The sequence below is a fragment of the Salvelinus sp. IW2-2015 genome, linkage group LG11 (genome assembly GCF_002910315.2).
Source record: "Salvelinus sp. IW2-2015 linkage group LG11, ASM291031v2, whole genome shotgun sequence".
Lineage (NCBI taxonomy): Eukaryota > Metazoa > Chordata > Actinopteri > Salmoniformes > Salmonidae > Salvelinus > Salvelinus sp. IW2-2015.
Genome location: NC_036851.1, coordinates 38,508,602 through 38,531,010, shown reverse-complemented (window position 1 = coordinate 38,531,010; position 22,409 = coordinate 38,508,602). Strand labels below are relative to the sequence as shown.

At 45.0% G+C, this 22,409-nt stretch overlaps 1 protein-coding gene across 1 annotated transcript in view; it reads right to left on the bottom strand.

Annotated features, from left to right (window-relative positions):
- LOC111970337 (phosphatidylinositol 4-phosphate 3-kinase C2 domain-containing subunit beta-like) overlaps nt 1-22,409 on the bottom strand; it is a 79,846-nt gene that overhangs the window by 3,405 nt on the left and 54,032 nt on the right. Inside the window, 17 exon segments of the mRNA XM_023997016.2 lie at nt 1-380; nt 564-692; nt 847-953; nt 3,257-3,344; nt 4,846-4,963; nt 9,886-10,010; nt 10,386-10,587; nt 10,922-11,031; nt 11,107-11,263; nt 11,487-11,656; nt 11,804-11,940; nt 16,548-16,677; nt 16,842-16,934; nt 17,073-17,361; nt 19,826-19,920; nt 20,035-20,128; nt 20,507-20,695. The exon segment at nt 1-380 is cut by the window's left edge and continues 3,405 nt beyond it. Of these exon segments, the coding sequence (XP_023852784.2) occupies nt 189-380; nt 564-692; nt 847-953; nt 3,257-3,344; nt 4,846-4,963; nt 9,886-10,010; nt 10,386-10,587; nt 10,922-11,031; nt 11,107-11,263; nt 11,487-11,656; nt 11,804-11,940; nt 16,548-16,677; nt 16,842-16,934; nt 17,073-17,361; nt 19,826-19,920; nt 20,035-20,128; nt 20,507-20,695 (2,425 nt within the window). The 3' untranslated portion in view covers nt 1-188.

The window sequence follows — 22,409 nt, the reverse complement described above, 5'->3', positions numbered from 1 at the left end:
AGTCAACACACACCCCCACTGGGCATGATAGAAGTCAACACACACCCCCATTGGGGGAATAAACCAGACCAACTCTCACAACTGAACAGACCTATGCGCGTGCACACACACACACACACACACATACACACACGCCAACCTGATTAGTAATTTCTCGCCCTCTCTCTCACCCTCCACCTCTCTCTCACTCAGTGTGTGGAGTCGGTGCTGGGCGTGCCCAGTTGGTGCCAGTCTGCCCAGCACTGTCCAGGTGTCAGAGTCTTCAGGGGGATGAAGGCCTCGCCCAGCAGGGTGTTTTCCCAGAATGCACCATCCCCCAGTACCCGTAGGTGGATAACCCTCTGCTGCAGATCTCCGCGAGGGATACGGTCATATACCAACTACAGGGAGAGAGAAGACACACACAGAGTTATACACCAGCTACACAGAGAGAGAGAAGACACACAGAGTTATACACCAGCTACAGAGAGAGAGAGAGAAGACACGCAGAGTTATACACCAGCTACAGGGACAGTCGAGATACACAAAGTTACATATACAGTCACACATCAACTAGGTCTCACCATCTCATTGTAGGTGGGGTTGCAAGTGCGGCGCGCGGCCTTGGTCTTCCTCTTGCTGGTTTTCTGGGGGTCTGGGAGGAGGTACAGCTTGACATAGGGGTCAGGGTCTGTCCCTTCCTGCAAGGGTTGCTAGGAAATACACAGGAGGAAGGATAGACAGTATATATCTAAAATAACAGTCTACAGTAGAAGTCTTCAACACCATTACATTCTCAATTAGCATCAGTATGCTGAAAGTACACACGCACACAGAATGCATGCACACGCACACACACACACTCACCAGGCCTCGTATGTGCATGACCATGATGAAGAGCTTGTCACTCTTGTAGGAGATGGAGAGCTTGACCTCTCCTACCACTTTGCCTGAGACCGGAGCCCAACAGATCTCTGCAGGTGGGGGAGAAAGACAAACAGAGACAGAGCATGTGATTATAGCAGAATTATTGTCTCAATGTAGGATTTTAATAAGGCTATACAGTATGAGTGTGTGTGTGTGTGTGTGTGTGTGTGTTTATAGCGGCAGGAGGTGTGTGTACATGTATTGTGTTTATGTGTGACGGCCCAGGGAGCAAGGAGGGCTGGATCTACAGAGATAGGTGACTATATACCTACAGTGGGGCAAAAAAGTATTTAGTCAGCCACCAATTGTGCAAGTTCTCCCACTTAAAAAGATGAGAGAGGCCTGTAATTTTCATCATAGGTACACTTCAACTATGACAGACAAAATCAGGAAAAAAGTTCCAGAAAATCACATTGTAGGATTTTTAATGAATTTATTTGCAAATTATGGTGGAAAATAAGTATTTGGTCAATAACAAAAGTTTCTCAATCCTTTGTTATATACCCTTTGTTGGCAATGACAGAGGTCAAACATTTTCTGTAAGTCTTCACAAGGTTTTCACACACTGTTGCTGGTATTTTTGGCCCATTCCTCCATGCAGATCTCCTCTAGAGCAGTGATGTTTTGGGGCTGTTGCTGGGCAACACGGACTTTCACCAATTTTCTCCACTCCAATGCATAATCTCTTTCTGTGGATAGTTGACGATGCGTGGAGAGTCTGGGAGCATAGGACCACTTCCAGTCCTTGAATTGTGTGTGTGCTGGTCATCTGGTAAGTCCTACTCTCTTGCCTTGCACCCCGGGCGGTCGTGTTTAGGGGGAATCGACACTTGTATCATGCTGTGGTTAAAAGAAGCGCACAACAACAGTTTTCAATTCTTTTCGAGAGGTACCCTCCTGTTTGTAATGGAATGGTGAGGAGTTTTCACTCAAAATTTTCACGAGATGATACATGGCCTCCCCCATTCATTCTCTTTCCATTTTCACCACGAGATCAGTCGTCTGGTCCCTTATGCCCAGAGAAGAAAGAATAGGACCCCAAACGATTAGTAGTGTTCCACCCTCATGGCCCTCACCAGTAGGTATGGTGTTCTTTGGATGCAACTCAGCATTCTTTGTCCTCCAAACACGACGAGTTGAGTTTTTACCAAAAGTTATATTTTGGTTTCATCTGACCATATGACATCTCCAATCTTCTTCTGGATCATCCAAATGCTCTCTAGCAAACTTCAGATGGCCTGGACATGTACTGGCTTAAGCACGGGGGGACACGTCTGGCACTGCAGGATTTGAGTCCCTGGCGCGTAGTGTGTTACTGATGGTAGGCTTTTGTTACTTTGGTCTCAGCTCTCTGCAGGTCATTCACTAGGTCCCCCCGTGTGGTTCTGGATTTTTGCTCACCGTTCTTGTATCATTTTGACCCCACGGGGTGAGATCTTGCGTGGAGCCCAGATCTAGGGAGATTATCAGTGGTTTGTATGTCTTCCATTTCCCAATAATTGCTCCCACAGTGATTTCTTCAAACCAAGCTGCTTACCTATTGCAGATTCAGTCTTCCCAGCCTGGTGCAGGTCTACAATTTTGTTTCTGGTGTCCTTTGACAGCTCTTTGGTCTTGGCCATAGTGGAGTTTGGAGTGTGACTGTTTGAAGGTTGTGGACAGGTGTCTTTTATACTGATAACAAGTTCAAACAGGTGCCATTAATACAGGTAACGAGTGGAGGACAGAGGAGCCTCTTAAAGAAGAAGTTACAGGTCTGTGAGAAGCCAGAAATTCTTGCTTGTTTGTAGGTGACCAAATACTTATTTTCCACCATAATTTGCAAATAAATTCATAAAAAATCCTACAATGTGATTTTCTGGATTTTTCTCTCTCATTTTGTCTGTCATAGTTGAAGTGTACCTATGATGAGAATTACAGGCCTCTCATCTTTTTAAGTGGGAGAACTTGCACAATTGGTGGCTGACTAAATACTTTTTTGCCCCACTGTATATACTATGTGCTGTAGATACATCTTCATTAGAACGCCAGTCAGCCAGATTGAAAGCTGGAGTTCCATTTAACCTCTAACCCATGAACGTTGCTAAATGACTAAAATGTAAAATGTCTATGATTGGTTACATTTTCACATAGGCTACTATTCCGGTGGCCAAGGACACAGAGTGTGTCACGGGCTCTATACATTGGACTCTGCTTGGTGTGGCTGTTTGTTTTAGAAAGTGATAAAGTTAACCCTGTAGCTATATGCTGTGCGTTACATCTTGTTAAAATCAGGCTTCCAATAGATAACCATCTCCTCTCAGCGAGTCACCTGATGCATCACACACTGTGGGTGGGTGGGTGGGTGTACCTGCAGGTTTGCTCTGCAGTGTGTTCACCACTGTTCCAGGTTTCTCGTCTCTTTGCAGAGGATGGAAGAAAGTGTAGATGAGGTCACACTGAGATAAAGAGATACAGAGAGACAGAAAGACAGACACAGAGAGAGAGCGAGAGACAGAAAGAAAGGGGAAGAGGAGGAGGAGGTACATTCAGTTAATGACAGAAAACAACATGACACCTCCACGAGACATAATTCATTCCTCGGTGGAACATTAACTCACACCAACACTGTGGGCGCTATTTCCAAACTGAAAAAAAAGAAATGGGAGTGCTAGCAGTTCTAGCTTGTGTTTAAGTTTGACATGGAAGTTGAGCTGTGTGTGTGATGTCAAACTGTTCTATTAGAGATACAGTAGAGGGAAGTTTTCCAGCAATCAGAGGCAGGACAGATCTGGTAAGTGACTACAGTACCCGCCCTGACAGATTGTGTGTGTATGTCTAAGGCTGTAACACTGATATGCGGCTTCTTCTAAAAGGAAGGAGCTGAATTCTAAGAAACTCTCCAGTCATACTGAAACCACAACCACGTAGACTTGACTCCACACAGATCATTCTGCCTCCACTTTAATGAGCCTGTGTCCGTGCACATAAATAACTGGCAGTTATATAAATAATACAGTAACAATTCAGTTTAAAAGTTTACATACACCTTAGCCAAATATATTTAAACACAGTTTCACAATTCCTGACATTTAATCCAAGGAAAAGTTCCCTGTTTTAGGTCAGTTAGGATCACCACTTTATTTTAAGAATGTGAAATGTCAGAATAATAGTAGAATGATTTATATCAGCTTTTATTTCTTTCATCACATTCCCAGTGGGTCAGAAGTTTACGTACACTCAATTAGTATTTGAGCAAAGAGGCACTGAGTTTGAAGGTAGGCCTTGAAATACATCCACAGGCACACCTCCAATTGACTCTAATGATGTCAATTAGCCTATCAGAAGCTTCTAAAGCCATGACATAATTTTCTGGAATTTTCCAAGCTGTTTAAAGGCACAGTCAACTTAGTAAACTTCTGACCCACTGGAATTGTGATACAGTGAATTATAAGTTAAATAATCTGTCTGTAAACAATTGTTGGAAAAATTACTTGTGTCATGCACACAGTAGATGTCCTAACTGACTTGCCAAAACTATAGTTTGTTAACAAGAAGTTTGTAGAGTGGTTGAAAAACAAGTTTTAATGACTCCAAACAGAGTGTATGTAAACTTCAGATTTCAACTGTAGTCATTTACACTAAAAATTAACTGTTAATATAGAATTAGGATGACATTCATGGTCAGTCTAGTGGTTTTCAAACCTGTACTCTGGGACACCCAGTCATTCCATGTATTTGATCTATTCCAGAGTTAGCACACCTGATTGAACAGAGTCAACACCTGACTAGGTAAATCAGGTAAGGGAATCACGTCTGGGGGAACCAAGAGGTTTGAGAACCACTGGTCTAGTGAATATAGTGATAACACAGTGCTTTAAATAGACCTTAAAATAGAATGGCAGACACACAACAGGGGTCACTGAGTGCCTGAACCAAAGGTCGGAGGTGACTGGTTACCTGGGCGACCTCGGGCGCAGCGTGCACCAGATGCCAGACGTATCCGTTGAGCTCGTCTTTCCTCCTATCAGCCATCGCCTCTCCTCGAGACCGCCCAATCAAAAACCGGCTGGGGAAACTGGGGGGGGGGCATCAAAGGCAGTGGTGTAAAGTAAGGAAAATACTTTAAAGTACTAGTTAAGATATTTTTTGGGGTATCTGTACTTTACTCAACTATATATATTTTTTATAACTTTTACTTCACTACATTGCTAAAGAAAATAATGTACCTTTTACTCCATAAATTTTCCCAAACACCCAAAAGTACTCGTTACTTTTTGAATGCTTAGCAGGACAGGAAAATGGTCAAAGTTACACATTTATCAAGAAAACATCCCTGGTCATCCCTATTGCCTCTGATCTAGCGGATTTACTAAACACACATGCTTCATTTGTAAATGATGTCTGAGTGTTGGAGTGTGCCCTGGCTATCCGTAAATTGAAAAAAATACAAGAGGGGCTCCCGGGTGGCGCAGCGGTCTGCTAGAGGCATCACTACAGACCCTGGTTCTTTCCCGGGCTGTATCACAACCGGCCGTGATCAGGAGTCCCATAGGGCGGCGCACAATTGGCCCAGCATCGTCCGGGTTAGGGGAGGGCTTGGCTGGAGGGGCTTTACTTGGCTCATCGCGCTCTAGCGACACCTTGTGGCGGGCCGGGCGCCTGTAGGCTGACCTTGTTTGTCAGGTGAACAGTGTTTCCTCTGACACATTGGTGCGGCTGGCTTCCGGGTTAAGCAGGTGCGGTTTGGAGGGTCATGTTTCGGGAAGACCCATGACTCGACCTTCGTCTCCCGAGCCCGTTGGGGAGTTGCAGCGATGAGACAAGATCGAAAATTGGGGAGAAAAAATTTAAATACAAGAAAAATGTGCCATCTGGTTTGCTTAATATAAGGAATTTGAAATGATTTATACTTTTGATACTTAAGTATATTTTAGCAATTACATTTCTTTTTGATACTTAAGTATATTTAAAACCAAATACTTTTAGAATTTTACTCAAGTAGTATTTTAGGGTGACTTTCACTTTTACTTGACTCATTTTCTATTAAGGTAACTTGCCAGCAGCATACCACCCTGCGTCCCACTGCTGGCTTGCTTCCTTCTGAAGCTAAGCAAGGTTGGTCCTGGTCAATTCCTGGATGGGAGACCAGATGTTGCTGGAAGTGGTGTTGGATGGCCAGTAGGAGGCACCCTTTCCCCTGGTCTAAAAATAAATATCCCAACGCCCCAGGGCAGTGATTTGAGACATTGCCCTGTGTAGGGTGCCGTCCATCGGATAGGACGTTAAACGAGTGTCCTGACTCTCTGTGGTCACTAAAGAGCCCATGGCACTTATCGTAAGAGTAGGGGTGTTAACCCCGGTGTCCTGGCGAAATTCCCAATCTGGCCCTCATACCATCACGTTTGTTAAGATAATGGGCATAATGCCAACCCAGAGATGGCACTAGTGGGGCACCTATCTAGGATATATAAACAGGTGCATTATGAATGTCTGATTAGGATGTCGTGACCTGTAACATGTAATACCTGAGTAAAGGATTATGCTTGAACTTTACCAAACTCTCCGATGTAAGTTATTCACATAAAAACAACGGTCACCTATTAATCCCCAGCTTACAATTGGCGCATTCATCTCCGCTGTAACTATTCCCCAGGTCGTTGCTGTAAATGAGAATGTGTTCTCAGTCAACTTACCTGGTAAATAAGGGATAAATGAAATCTTTAAGTATGACAATTGGGTACTTTTTCCACCACTGATCAAAGGATATTGCTATGATTTCACTTTACAGTTGTTACAGTTAGTTAGTATCCACCTCATTTTCAAACATTGCTATGGGCACAGCCAAATAACGGAAGTGATGGATTTCACTTTCACTTTACTTCCCTACTGCAGCGTGCCAGTGGAAAACTTGCCAGAGGAAATTATTTGAAAGTCAATTCATAGAGTATAAAAGTAAAGTAAACAAGCATAAGTGTAATTTTATTTCATTTAAGTTCGCTAGTCCTACTGGTAGGCTAGTTCTGTTGTGATAATAACGTTAGTTGTCAGAGTTAAGGCCCGGGCCATACACCAAGCCAATAACTATAACCATAATTGTAATGATAAACTATAGGCTACATAACTATAAAACGCTGGTGAGCATCCACACAAGAGGACATTTTATAGTTGATCATTCTACAGTCCTACACCTGTCAATCAACTGATCAACACATTCCACTGCTTATAATAAGGTGGTAACAAGACCATTCATGGGGTCTCTAACACAGATACTGGTTCAGACCATTCAGTGCTTTKAGGGTGTGTTCATTGTCATAGTGAAAACTGCAAACAATACTTCAATGTACATGGAGGTCTAATGAAAAATAATATACTCACTTGTATTGAAATGTAGCAATTCAACAAACTCTGTTAAGCTTGTGCATCTTTTACAGCATGTCATTGCCTTGTTGCTCAAGTGGTTTGAAGTGATTTCCATTTTTCTAATAGTTGTCAATTCCTTTGGTTCTTACTTTTCACTGTGCTCATCTCTGTATGTCCTGTGCAATTATTTGCAATGTATCAGTGCAACAATGTAATCATAACCGGCCAAAAGTGATCACATGGGCACTCTCTCCTCAACATGCATATTCTATGCTGTAGGCTTGTTCTACATTCAGCAATTAGCAAGACCAAGCCTGCTTCTTTCCCCAAATAGGCTATTAGGCCTAATATAAAAAATGAAAATAAATGTCCTACTGTATCTTTTGTAGCTTTTCCTGAGATTTTACGAGAAGAGAAATGGCCTATTGTGGAAAGGCTTGCATAGGCAATAGCCTGTTGCACACGGAAACAGCTGGAAGAGAGTCTAGTGATGTGTAGCCAAAGTAAGAAGCTAAACATTAGCTCGATATTAGGCTAATAATTAGCTAAATATTAGGGCTATAGGCTAAATATTTACCTGTCAAAGTACAAGACATATAATTTGACAGATTATGAAATGGCAGATCTGTAGTGGGTTCTTCCAGGCTGTGCTCTGTGGCCTACGTTTTTAGACAATACAATTATTATACCTGGGCTACAACAACACAGCGCAATGAGGAACGTATTATTGTTATCAAGTGAATACACAATTATTGTCCATAGGCTGTAAACTGATGTGATGTAGGCTAATTTGAATAACTGCTCATGCCGAAATAACAGCCTAGGCCAACAGCCTAGGCCTGAGTATGCAACTATTTGGGTCTCTTCTTGACAGTTTAGAAGGTCTAGAAAGGTACATTAGCAGGTGACTCATACAGTGTATTTTGTCAGGATGTAGCCTGGTGTTAAGATAGGCCTACTGTAGTAAAATATTGGCTTCTCCTTTCCAACTCCCTGCCCGTGAATGCTGTAGCCTATTTTATATTCAGCCAGCAAGAGCAAACGTGCATCTCCCCTCCAATAGACTATTAGTAGGCTAAAGAAAATATGTTGAAATGTGTCCAACAAGCTTTTGTAGTCTGGCTTTTCCTGGGACTCTACAATAATTAAAAGGAATAGCTGTGGCAGTGAAAAGGCCAGGTGCATAATTGCGCAACAGAACAGTGAAAACAGACAGGCTGTAGACTAAGTTAGAAGTGGATGCATATTAGCCAATAATTCATTAGCTCAATGTTAGGCTTCACACTACAAGTGAATATATCCAGTCAATCTACACAGTGAAAGTAAAAAAAGGTTTATCAGATAAAGAAATCCTAGGTAGCTGCCTACACTATGTGTGCTCCTGAGGCTGTGCTGAGCGCTCCTTCCCAGTCCCCAGCTAACAGCTAGAAAACACACCCTATTGTTTCAGTTTTTAGGGACAAGAAATGTATTCTACCTAGGCTAGAACACAATGAAATGAAGAATGTTATTATTGTTTTCAAGTGAGTAACAAAACTCTGGTCTAGGCTGTAAACTGCAGTGAATAGCCTGTCATTTGAATAACTGCTCAAAAGCCTGTTTTTTTAATTGTGGTGGAAATTCTAACCAAGTGAGAGAGACTTTGTTATTTCTTCAAACAATCAACCTTTATTATCGATGAAGAATTGCAATAATTGAGCTGGTCAACAACCACCCATCGATAATCGTTGATAGCCCAACGAGCAGATTTGGGTTACAGCTCTTTATAGCAAAGTACATCCTCCTGAATGTTCATGACAAACAACAGATGTGTAGAATTATACAAAGGTACATTGTGCTATCAAGCAACGGACAGCAAGATTTACATTGCGCCAGGTTTCTGCCTCTAGGTCATTTACTGCTTGTTTATACAGGGTTATTTTTTCAGTTTCACTCTCCTTAACACACAGATACTAATGCAACAAGTCCAGTGTTCATCTGCATGTGAGAGAGAAACTGGAGGGAGGGTTCACCTGGCCCTGGCACACAGGCCAGCATTACACAGACACTAATCATTCAATGGACTGCAGGCTCTATCACCAAGCGATCATAAATCAATTGCTAGCGCCAAGCCCCAACTCAGTCCCACAGACACAGATGAGACAGTACTGAGGAATCTTATTCGATGCATAAACAGTATTAAAACATAATCTTGCCATTTTCTACCATAGAATGTATGTTCATTTAGAAATAACTCCATCTAGCCTGCCTGATTGGAAAAACCATTTGGATCAGTTATGGGTTTATTCACTGCAGTTCACAAGGTCCAGACACATTAGCAGGACAGTAATATGGTGTATTCTGTCATGATATATCAGTTAACAGAAACAGGTAAATACAGGGATTTCTAGTGGCGCACATATGAATTATGATCATGTGCGAGCGCGGAGGAAGTTGTATCCATAGTTGCCGCGTTTGGCTTCCGTGTTTTCAAAGTGTTGGAAAATGAGGTGGATAGTTACAGATACCAGTGACATCATTTCCTACAGTTATTTAGACTCCAATGATTATCACTATTCCTCTATTACTAGTTTTAGTTACTGTTGTTGTTTCAAGAGAAGGGTGATGTTCTGTACATGATCAGTGTGTGTGTGTTACCTGGGTAGTTTGGATGAGGGGAAGACGAGGCGTAGTTTACTGTGTAGTTCATAGAACTCCTCAAAGCTCCTCTGGACCAACACTGACCCCTGCTGGCCCTCTCGCTCCACCTTCACCACAAATGCCTGTGGGGAGAGACACACATACACTATACAGTTGATCTTACATGACTCCAGCCTTACGTGATGCATCCTTTGTGGGTTAAGGTTAGGGAGAGACAGTTTGTCTTTTGTATTTGTTGCTGGGCTTATACTAAAGTGTAGGTGCATGTGTGTGTAGCCAACTGTAGACTTACATAGCATTAATTTTCTGGGGCTGTGTGTGGATACGTAGTATATTGTATGACTGTAGACGTACGTATTCTTTTATTATTTGCTGGGGCTGTATGTGCGTATGTAGTATAGTGGACATATCCCTTGCTGGGCCTATATGAACATGTAACTGATTTACACATAGGTTTAATTTACGAGGACTGTAGGTGTATATGACTGTAGACTTACGTATCCTTTGCTGGAGCTGTACGTTCGTATGTGTCGGCAGACAAAGAGGTTGCGGATGAGTCCATCAGTCTTGAGGGTGTAAACCCGAGGGGCAAAGGAGAGGACAGGATGCTCCTCAGATGAGGCAAACTTCATCTGGGCCAAGTTATGGATGAAGAAGTTCAACTTAGTTGCAACACTGCCCAGACTGGACTCTATCAACCTAGAGAGGGACAGAGAGAGGAGGGAGAGAGAGAGAGAAAGCGAGAGATGAGTCAGACAAGAGACCACACAGTCTATGTCTGTACGGTTTATACTGTAAGTCTATATAGGGGCAGCGGGTAGCCTAGTGGTTAGAGCGTTGGGCCAGTAACCGAAAGGTTGCTAGATCGAATCCCCGAGCTGACAAGGTAAACATCTGTCGTTTTGCCGCTGAACAAGGCAGTTAACCCACTGTTCCTAGGCCGTCATTATAAATAAGAATTTCTTCTTAACTGACTTGCCTAGTTAAATAAATGTTAAATAAAAAATATATAGAATATACTGTGTGCGTGTACCTGGTGAAGTACATTGTAGCGTCAGCCTCAGACTCGTGAGGTCTCAAGGCGTCGTAGACATACTTCAGATCATCCAGGTCTGACAGCTCAGGAATGCCACATGACAACATCTATACAGGACACAAAGGAAGACATCAGTGTGTGTGTGTTCGTACACACACACACACACGTGTATGTATACGTACCAGTCCCAGTAGGTTGAGGAAGAGGTGTGTGTGTTTGCGGATGAGGTTGTAGGCCTCACAGCACAGGTCCACAAAGTCATGGAAACGACTGGAAGGTTTGTCTCCTCCGTTGATGACATAGGCCATGTCAGAGGTGAACGCAAACGGAGCACGGTCTCTGCCAATCACAAATACACACAGATAAATACCAATCAGAACACAGGGCCATTGGTCTCTACCAACAGGAACAGAACCATCTGTCTATCTGCCAATCAGCTAAAGACTAAACCAAAAACAAAGACAGTGGGAAAAGTTACGTTCCTCTGTCCTCACAATAGGGACTACATCTAGATTTGAAATTGAAGTTGGGCATACATTTCCCAGCGCCCTCCCGGGCTCACCGTTTGATGTTGCCAAACATCTGGGCGTGTCCTAAAAACTTGCCAAAGTCGATGTGGAACATGTGACCGCTGGTCTTTAGCATGATATTGTCATTGTGGCGGTCACAGATACCCAGGATGTAGGTGGCCACGCAGCAGCCTGCGCACGAGTAGATAAAGTTCTCCACAGCCTAGCAGGACACAGCACAGGGTCAGAGGTTACAGGTCAAAGTGTGTACGACGAGAGTGTTGGTGGGAGGTTGAGAGAGTGGGCGAGTGMGTGTGTGTGCTTGAGTGAGTGATAGTTTGTGCTTGCGTGCACATGTGTCTGACTGTACCTTCTCATACTCGTCCTCTGTGGGGTTGTGTTTCTGTAGCCAGTCAGCCAGGGTTCGGTCCTTAAAGGAACCAGTCACTCCATGTTCCCCCTGGATCCTCCTCAGAGTCTCAGCCTGGGGAATCATCTCCACCATACCTGAGAGAGAGAGAGGAGAGAAGAGAGAGAGAGAGATGAGAAAGAGAGGAGAGCGAGAGAGGAGAAAGAGAGGAGGGCGAGAGAGAGACACATACTTTTGGTTATGTAGTGTATGTGGACACCTGCTCGTCGAACTTCTCATTCCAAAATCATGGGCATTGATATGGAGTTGGTCCCCCCTTTGCTGCTATAACAGCCTCCACTCTTCTGGGAAGGCTTTCCACTAGATGTTGGAATATTGCTGCGGGGACTTGCTTCCATTCAGCCACTAGTGATGTCGGGGACTGCTGTTGGCCGAGTAAGTCGGTGTTCCAATTCATCCCAAAAGTGATCGATGGGGTTGAGGTCAGAGCAGGCCAATCAAGTTCTTCCACACCGACAAACCATTTCTCTATGGACCTCGCTTTGTGCAAAAGGGGCATTGTCATGCTGAAACAAGAAAAGGGCCTTCCCCAAACTTTTGCCACAAAGTTGGAAGCACAGAATCGTCTAGAATGTCATTGTATGCTATAACGTTAAGATTTCCCTTCACTGGAACAAAGGGGCCTAGCCTGAACCATGAAAAACAGCCCCAGACCATTATTCCTCCTCCACCAAACTTTACAGTTGGCACCATGCTTTGGTGCAGGTAGCGTTCTCCTGGCATCCGCCAAACCCAGATTCGTCCGTCGCAATGCCAAATGGTGAATCGTGATTCATCACTCCAGAGAACGTGTTTCCACTGCTATAGAGTCCAATGGCGGTGAGCTTTACACCACTCCAGCCAACGCTTGGCATTGCGCAAGGTGATCTTAGGCTTCCTGACGGGCCGCCCCCAAGTGGTAAGAGTAGGCAACAACACGTCTGCCACGCTGATCCTTAAAACTTGGGCCCCTCAGGGGTGTGTACTTAGTCCCCTCCTGTAATCCTTGTTCACCCACGACTGTGTGACCAAACACAACTCCAACACCATCATTAAGTTTGCTGACGACACAACAGTGGTAGGCCTGATCACCGACAACGATGAGATGGCCTATAGGGAGGTGGTCAGAGAACTGGCAGTGTGGTGCCAGGACAACAACCTCTCCCTCAATGTGAGCAAGACAAAGGAGCTGATCGTGGACTACAGCAAAAGGCGGGCCGAACAGGCCCCCATTAACATCGACGGGGCTGTAGTGGAGCGGGTCGAGAGTATCAAGTTCCTTGGTGTCCATARCACCAACGAACTATCATGGTCAAAACATACCAAGACAGTCGTGAAGAGGGCACGACAAAACCTTTCCCCCCTCAGGAGACTGAAAAGATTTGGCATGGGTTCCCAGATCCTCAAAAAGTTCTACAGCTGCACCATTAAGAGCATCCTGACCGGTTGTATCACCGCCTGGTATGGTGTTAGAAGTTCACCTAGGGGTCATGATTGGGGCTGTACCAAATGATTGATGTATTAGAATAATTTATTATGCTTATGTTGTATTAATAGAACAGGGGTTATAAGACCCCTCCCTCTTTACATTTATAGGGTCCTAGACTACAGATTAACAATATATATACACATTATGAGGTTTTAATATTGTTCCACAGTGGTTTTCTAGTTCTCTCTCTCTTATAAAGAAACTGTCTGAGAAATGTGTGACTGAGACAGAACTCTGCAGGGGAGTGTAGGAGATAAGACTACTCAGACACTCCACTATAAATCAACTTGGACATTTACTGCTAAGCTTTTAGATAACACACTAAAAGCCTTGTTTATATAGCTTTGTAGGCATGGTTTTGGTCTCATGAGTAAAAGATAATGACGTAGGCAGTGACATCACGAGGGCAGGATTTCAGGTTTGATAAAATAAGATGGGACCTTTTCTTTGATGCAGAACTTACTTGGAAACATGCGTTATCTTCCTGTTGTCAACTTCTGTCTGCAATTGCATTAATAAAGATTTTCTAATGATTTAATTAAAGATATTGTCATAATGCTGATTTCACCAATGATTGACAAGGAACAAGGAAACGAACCCCAACAATGAAAACTGCTCGGCATTTGACAGTAAGGCGCTACAGAGGATAGTGCGAATGGCCCAATACATCACCGTGGCCAAGCTTCCTGCCATCCAGGACCTACAGTTGAAGTCAGAAGTTAACATACACTTAGGTTGGAGTCATTAAAACTATTTTTTCAACCACTCCACAAATTTCCCYACTTAGGTCAGTTAGGACATCGACTTTGTGCATGACACAAATAATTTTTCCAACGATTGTTTAGAGACAGATTATTTCCCTTATAATTCACTGTATCACAATTCCAGTGMGTCAGAAGTTTACATACACTAAGTTGACTGCCTTTAAACAGCTGGGAAAATTCCAGAAAATTATGTCATGGCTTTAGAAGCTTCTGCTGAGGCTAATTGACATAATTTGAGTCAATTGGAGGTGTACCTGTGGATGTATTTCAAGGCCTACCTTCAAACTCAGTGCCTCTTTGCTTGACATCATGGGAAAATCAAAAGAAATCAGCCAAGACCTCAGAAAACAAATTGGAGACCTCCACAAGTCTGGTACATCCTTGGGAGCAATTTCCAAACGCCTGAAGGTACCACGTTCARCTGTACAAACAATAGTACTCAAGTATAAACACCTTGGGACCATGCAGCCGTCATACCCCTCAGGAAGGAGACGCGTTCTGTCTCCTAGAGATGAACGTACCTTGGTGCGAAAAGTGCAAATCAATCCCAGAACAACAGCAAAGGACTTGTGAAGATGCTGGAGGAAACAGGTATAAAAGTATCTATATCCACAGTAAAACGAGTCCTATATCGACATAACCTGAAAGGCCGCTCAGCAAGGAAGAAGCCACTGCTATAAAACCACCATAAAAAAGCCAGACTATGGTTTGCAACTGCACATGGGGACAAAGATTTTACTTTTTGGAGAAATGTTCTCTGGTCTGATGAAACAAAAACAGAACTGTTTGGCCATAATGACCATCGTTATGTTAAGAGGAAAAGGGGGAGGCTTGCAAGCCAAAGAACACCATCCCAGCCGTGAAACACAGGGGTGGCAGCATCATGTTGTGGGTGTGCTTTGCTGCAGGAGGGACTGGTGCACTTCACAAAATAGATGGCTTCATGAGAAAGGAAAAGTATGTGTATATATTGAAGCAACATCTCAAGACATCAGTCAGGAAGTTAAAGCTTAGTCGCAAATGAGTCTTCCACATGGACAATGACCCCAAGCATACTTCCAAAGTTGTGGCAAAATGGCTTAAGGACAACAAAGTCAAGGTATTGAGGTGGCCATCACAAAGCCCTGACCTCAATCCCATTGAACATTTGCGGGCAGAACTGAAAAAGCATGTGCGAGCAAGGAGGCCTACAAACCTGACTCAGTTACACCAGCTCTGTCAGGAGGAATGGGCCAAAATTCACCCAACTTATTGTGGGAAGCTTGTGGAAGGCTACCCAAAACTTTTGACCGAAGTTAAACAATGTAAAATCAATGCTATCAAATACTAATTGAGTGTATGTAAACTTCTGACCCACTGGGAATGTGATGAAGTAAATAAAAGCTGAAATAAATCATTCTCTCTACTATTATTCTGACATTTCACATTCTTAAAATAAAAAAAGTGGTGATCCTAACTGACCTAAAACAGGGAATTTTTACTAGGATTAAATGTCAGGAATTGTGAATAAATGTATTAAATGTATTTATATAAATGTATAAATGTATTTGGCTAAGTTGTATGTAAACTTCTGACTTCAACTGTATATAATAGGCGGTGTCAGAGGAAAGCCCATAAAATTGTCAGAGACTTCAGTCACCCAAGTTAGACTGTTTTCTCTGCTTCCGCACGGCAAGCTGTACCGGAGCGCCAAGTCTAGGACCAAAAGGCTCCTCAACAACTTCTATCCCCAAGCCATAAGACTGCTGAACAATTAATAAAATCGCCACCGGAAAATTTACATTGACCCCCCCCCTACCTTTTGTACACTCGCTGTTTGTTTGTTACCTATGCATCATCACTTCGCCCCCACCTACATACAGATTACCTCAACTAGCATGTAACCCCGCACACTGACTCGGTACCGGTGCCCCCTGTATATAGCCTCGTTATTCTTATTGTGTTACTTTTATTATGACTTTTTATTTTAGTCTACTTGGTAAATATTTTCTTCTTGAACTGCACTGTTGGTTAAGGGCTTGTAAGTAAACATTTCACAGTAAAGTCTACACTTGTTGTATTCGGCACATGTGACAAATAAAATTTAATTTAATTTTGATTTGATAATAATACACACAGGCAAAAATGACGTGAGAGCACAGGAGGAAAGGCAGGCCACAGCACTCAATGGAGTGACTGAAAAAGCTTATTCTACTTTCCCCAAATAAATCAGAAATACACACATTGTCATCCTATAGACATTGTCAACCTACAAGAAACATGGTAAAAAGGAGATGAACCCACTGGTTGCCCTCTAAGTTAGAGAGAGCTGGTATTCCCATCCACCAAACTACCAGAAGTAAAACAGGGAAGACACTCAGGGGGTATGCTAATTTGGTATAAAGCAGACCTAACTCACTTTATTAAATCAATCAAAACAGGAACCTCTCGCTCTCTCCCCCTCCCTCCTTACCTCTGCCTCGTCCGGTAGAAAAACATCTGAAGATCACCATCCTCATGTCCAGCCCCTCCTGGATCCAGATCTTGTTCATGATGCGGATGATCTGCAGGGTCAGCATGTCCTGGCGCAGGTCGTCACCTGACTTGAGAGCAGAGGTCAGAAGATACAGCGGTCACAGAGGTCGAAGGTCAACAAGGGTTCAGAAAGGCACATTTAAGTGGATTGTTGATTCAGTAGAGTAAAACAGTGGCTGCATCTCAGTAGTCTTAAGTGGCTCTCTGATTCAGTGGTGTTTGAAATGTTTACCTTGAAGATGACATTGATGTTGTCTCCCAGAGGATCCAGGTTCTGGAAGGACAGTTTGAGCGGCACGGCGTTGGAGTTGAAGTAAGAACACAACTGCAGACAGAGATCACACACAGACACGAGCTCACAAACAGACAGGAGTAAAACACACACACACACACACACACACAGTAAAACACACAGGAGCAAACACACACACACGTACGCACGCACACTAACACAAACACGTACCTGTATGTTGATGGCTTTGACCAGCATGCCAGGGTTGAGGGGGAGACGYCAGCTGCTACTGACAGAGAAGAACTCCCTGACCTCCTCCAGTCCCTCTCGAAGGATGGCCTGTCTGCTGGAGGGAGAGGTGTCCCGCACACGTTGAGCTACTTTAGCCAGGATGGTGACCAGCCAGCACTGTCTGTCAAACTCCTCTCGAAGACCCCGACCCACACAGCACAGCAGGCCTGCTAACAGGTGCTGGTACCTCCCACTGAATTGGCTGTCCTGCAGAGTATCCTTCAACAACCTGGGAGACAGAGGAAATGTATCTGACTATGTGGTCCACTGTGCAGTACTGTGTACATTTATACATGTCAGCATTTAACAAATGTGTACTTTGTGTTCAGGGCCCGTATTCATGAAGCATCTCTGAGTGCTCCTCTAGCATCAATTTAGCCTTTAAATCATAATGGTTAACAGGGTGGACCTGATCCCAGATCAGCAATCCTACTTCTTATGAATATGGGCCCTGATGTAATCGTGTTAACTATATTTTAAGAATATTTTTTTATGCATCATCCAGTGAGTTTGTTTAAGTATTTCCCAATCTGTCCAGCAGGTGGAAACATGTTTGCCCTACTGAAGACAGAGCATCAATGACATTGTCCGACATTACAGCATTGTCATGTATGGAATGCTGTACTTTACTTTTTTATTGGGTGTTTCTGTGAGCGAATGTGAGTCATGAATTGCCTCATATCTATGTTAAGAGGTGGTGTTTCTGTGAGCCTACATCAGGCTGCGCGTGTGTCTGTGAGCCTACATCAGGCTGCGCGTGTGTCTTGTGAGCCTACATCAGGCTGCGCGTGTGTTGTGAGCCTAATCAGGCTGCGCGTGTGTCTGTGGCCTACATCAGGCTGCGCGTGTGTCTGTGGGCCTACATCAGGCTGCGCGTGTGTCTGTGGCCTACATCAGGCTGCGCGTGTGTCTGTGAGCCTACATCAGGCTGCGCGTGTGTCTGTGAGGCCTACATCAGGCTGCGCGTGTGTCTGTGAGCCTACAATCAGGCTTGCGCGTGTGTCTGTGAGCCTACATCAGGCTGCGCGTGTGTCTGTGGGCCTACATCAGGCTGCGCGTGTGTCTGTGGGGCCTACATCAGGCTCGCGTGTTCTGTGGGCCTACATCAGCTGCGCGTGTGTCTGTGGGCCTACATCAGCTGCGCTGTGTCTGTGGGCCTACATCAGGCTGCGCGTGTGTCTGTGAGCCTACATCAGGCTGCGCGTGTGTCTGTGAGCCTACATCAGGCGGCGCGTGTGTCTGTGAGCCTACATCAGGCGGCGCGTGTGTCTGTGAGCCTACATCAGGCGGCGCGTGTGTCTGTGAGCCTACATCAGGCTGCGTGTGTCTGTGAGCCTACATCAGGCTGCGCGTGTGTCTGTGAGCCTACATCAGGCTGGCGTGTGTCTGTGAGCCTACATCAGGTTGCGTGTGTTCTGTGAGCCTACATCAGGTTGTGTGTCTGGAGCCTACATCAGTTTGTGTCTGTGAGCCTACATCAGGTTGTGTGTCTGTGAGCCTACATCAGGTGTGTGTCTGTGAGCCTACATCAGGTTGTGTGTCTGTGAGCCTACATCAGCTGGGTGTGTCTGTGAGCCTACATCAGGCTGCGCGTGTGTCTGTGGCCTACATCAGGCTGCGCGTGTGTCTGTGGCCTACATCAGGCTGCGCGTGTGTCTGTGGGCCTACATCAGGCTGCGCGTGTGTGTCTGTGGGCCTACATCAGGCTGCGCGTGTGTCTGTGAGCCTACATCAGGCTGCGCGTGTGTCTGTGAGCCTACATCAGGCTGCGCGTGATCTGTGAGCCTACATCAGGCGCGCGTGTGTCTGTGAGCCTACATCAGGCGGCGCGTGTGTCTGTGAGCCTACATCAGGCTGCGCGTGTGTCTGTGAGCCTACATCAGGCTGCACGTGTGTCTGTGGGCCTACATCAGTTGTGTGTCTGTGAGCCTAATCAGGCTGCGCGTGTGGTCTGTGAGCCTACATCAGGCTGCGCGTGTGTCTGTGAGCCTACATCAGGCTGCGCGTGTGTCTGTGAGCCTACATCAGGCTGCGCGTGTGTCTGTGAGCCTACATCAGGCTGCGCGTGTGTCTGTGAGCCTACATCAGGCGGCGCGTGTGTCTGTGAGCCTACATCAGGCGGCGCGTGTGTCTGTGAGCCTACATCAGGCTGCGCGTGTGTCTGTGAGCCTACATCAGGCGGCGCGTGTGTCTGTGAGCCTACATCAGGCGGCGCGTGTGTCGTGAGCCTACATCAGGCGGCGCGTGTGTCTGTGAGCCTACATCAGGCGGCGCGTGTGTCTGTGAGCCTACATCAGGCTGCGCGTGTGTCTGTGAGCCTACATCAGGCTGCGCGTGGTCTGTGAGCCTACATCAGGCTGCGTGTGTCTGTGAGCCTACATCAGGTTGCGTGTGTCTGTGAGCCTAATCAGGTTGTGTGTCTGTGAGCCTACATCAGGTTGTGTGTCTGTGAGCCTACATCAGGTTGTGTGTCTGTGAGCCTACTCAGGTTGTGTGTCTGTGAGCCTACATCAGGTTGTGTGTCTGTGAGCCTACATCAGGTTGTGTGTCTGTTGAGCCTACATCAGGTTGTGTGTCTGTGAGCCTACATCAGGCGGCGCGTGTGTCTGTGAGCCTACATCAGGTTGTGTGTGAAGACAAAAGGAAGGCTGAGTGTGTCTTGATGCATGAGCTGATATGTGTGTAAGTCTCACCAGAAGAGATAGTGTGCGATGCGCATGTCCCCTATGGCTCTCCGTAGCAGGAAACGTACCAACGGGCTATCAAGGTAACACTCATATTTCAGAGCCTGCGAGACAGCGCGAGGGCGAGAGAGACGGATTGAGAGAGTTGGTTAGATGCTCCACATAGCCCTCTAACGAGGTGTTTGTATGGTAATCATAAGGCATTGGTACAGTGTTACCTGCACCAGCTGTGGTAGGAAGTCCAGCAGCTCAGGGTCAGAGATAGAGTCCATCCACTGTACTGCAGTATGCCTCAGCTCCTGATCAGGGAACCTAATACACATTCAATACATTTGGCATTATATTATTAAATTGTTTCAATCCAAAATAAATAAAGATTTGAGAGATCAAGCTTGGACCTCATTAATCATTGAACTGTCATTTTTAAAAGAGGATGATGCATGTGATGTCATGTATGTTGTCCTGCTGGTTGGTATTTGGTATTTATGTTCCAGAACAGGATTCTAAGCCTGTCAGGTCCACTCCCATCTCTGACCATGACCCCAAACTGCCAGCATGTCTGTGGTCCACATGAACACCTCCAGTCTGAACACATCATGACAAGGTTGTGACGGTTTCCTTGGCAAGTGTTGCCCCAGAAACCATTGCCTGGCAACCACATGCACACATSCAAACACACAGTCCCCTTACGTGGCATGCAGCAGGCCCAGTGCGTGGTGGTGGTTGAGACATGCCCACTGGCGGAGCAGGGCATAGATATCTGACAGACATGCCCACTCCCAGCGGGGGGCACTAGCCAGCACCAGGGGCAGGGCACCACTCTCTGACTGGCAGAACGAACGCTTCTCCCACAACAGACGCTTGTCCTCTGGAGTCAACCTGGACACAGAGACAGAGAGAGACAGACACAGAGAGAGAGAGAGACAGAGAGAGAAACAGAGAGAATAAATATAAGCTGACATTAATATTTAGCTTGAGAGTGGGGAAAGAGAGGGGGATATGGAGAGAAGGGAGGGGTAAAAAGAGTGAAAGGTTGGAAATAAAGGGGGAAATACTGTATATTTTGGTGTTGCTCTCAGCAGCATTAGATGGCCTCTCTCCACTGTAATAAAGATATAGATAATCTTGGTTACCCAGAAGTAAAATTATTTTGCGAAAGTTTGTCATTTCCTGTTTTACTTCTGGGTGGATGCCGTTAACAATTGTGATTACCTTTGTGTGAAGAAAGGAAGTGAAGTCTCCTCTCTCGTAAACGGAAACTATCGGCCAAACCCCTCTGTTCCGCTAATTTCACCCGTGTTTATCATGGCCAAAGGTTCTGTTTTCAGGAATTTCAGCCTATTTTGACTTTGTGGCTGTGGAATCTAGTGGAAAGCATTTATCATCCGCACACAGGCTTGAAAATCACGGCACCAGTTTAAGCACAGCCTTCTCCCAATCTTGATTTTCCAAATGATCAACGACGAAATCCAAAAACCAGGAACTACTGCTGCTTGTAATCACATTCTACGTGGGCCTTGACAGATACTTATCGTTTCATCTATCCTATCCACTACAGATCAAGAGATAGATAACCCTCGTATAAATGTGGCCAACACGTATCAATGCTCTCTTTGCTCTGTCACGATAACACTGCTCTGTTTCTCTTTGCTTTGGCAATACTCACTCTAACATAGTTACGCCAATAAAGAACAATCGTTAAATTTGAAACAGGCAAACACAAAAAAAGACAATGTTTGGAAGGTGTGTGTAAGGGGAAGAGAGTGGCAGACAGAGAGAGGGAGTGAAGGAGAGAGAGATAACGAGGAAGAAAAATAAGGGAGATAAGGTGACTGGTAGAAGGGAGAATAAACAGTATCAATTCATATAGTAGATTCATAGTCATCACATACATGCACAGGTTCATCTGTGTATGTTTGTATCCCTGTCTCAATCAACAGACACAGGTTCTTATGTGTATGTTTGTATCCCTGTCTCAATCAACAGACACGACAAGGTCTAAGTGTATGTTTGTATCCTGTCTCAATAACAACACGGTTCACTGTGTGAATGTTTGTATCGCTGTCTCAATACACACAGGCACGTGTGTAGTTGTATCATCTGTCTAATACAGACACAGTCATATATCCAACAATGATAAGTCTAGTGTTTTTTCTATATATTATAACTGATCCTAATTAATCACATTTGGTTGAGGTTTTGAATGTGTGAGACATTTGTGGCTGGAGGTATGCGTACTTTTCTATACGGTATTGATGCACGACAGCTTTTGAGTTTTAGTTGGCCTTCTATAATGGTATGGTAATGTTTCACTCGTTAAGTGATGACGCGTTGTGGAATGGCATTTGATAGTTACCCGCTACTGAGTCAACTCTCTGCTCTCTCTTCGCTCCATGCGATTTCACACAGACGTAGCTCCCGCCACAAGCCTAGGGGTGGTCCGCCCACAGACCTGTCCATGCCCACAGACTAGTCGCCCACATGACTAGTCTCGCCCACAGACTAGCCAGCACAGACCTATGTCCGCCCCACAGACATAGGTCCGCCCCCAGACGATAGTCCCGCCCCGACCTATCCACTCATTCGCGTCCAG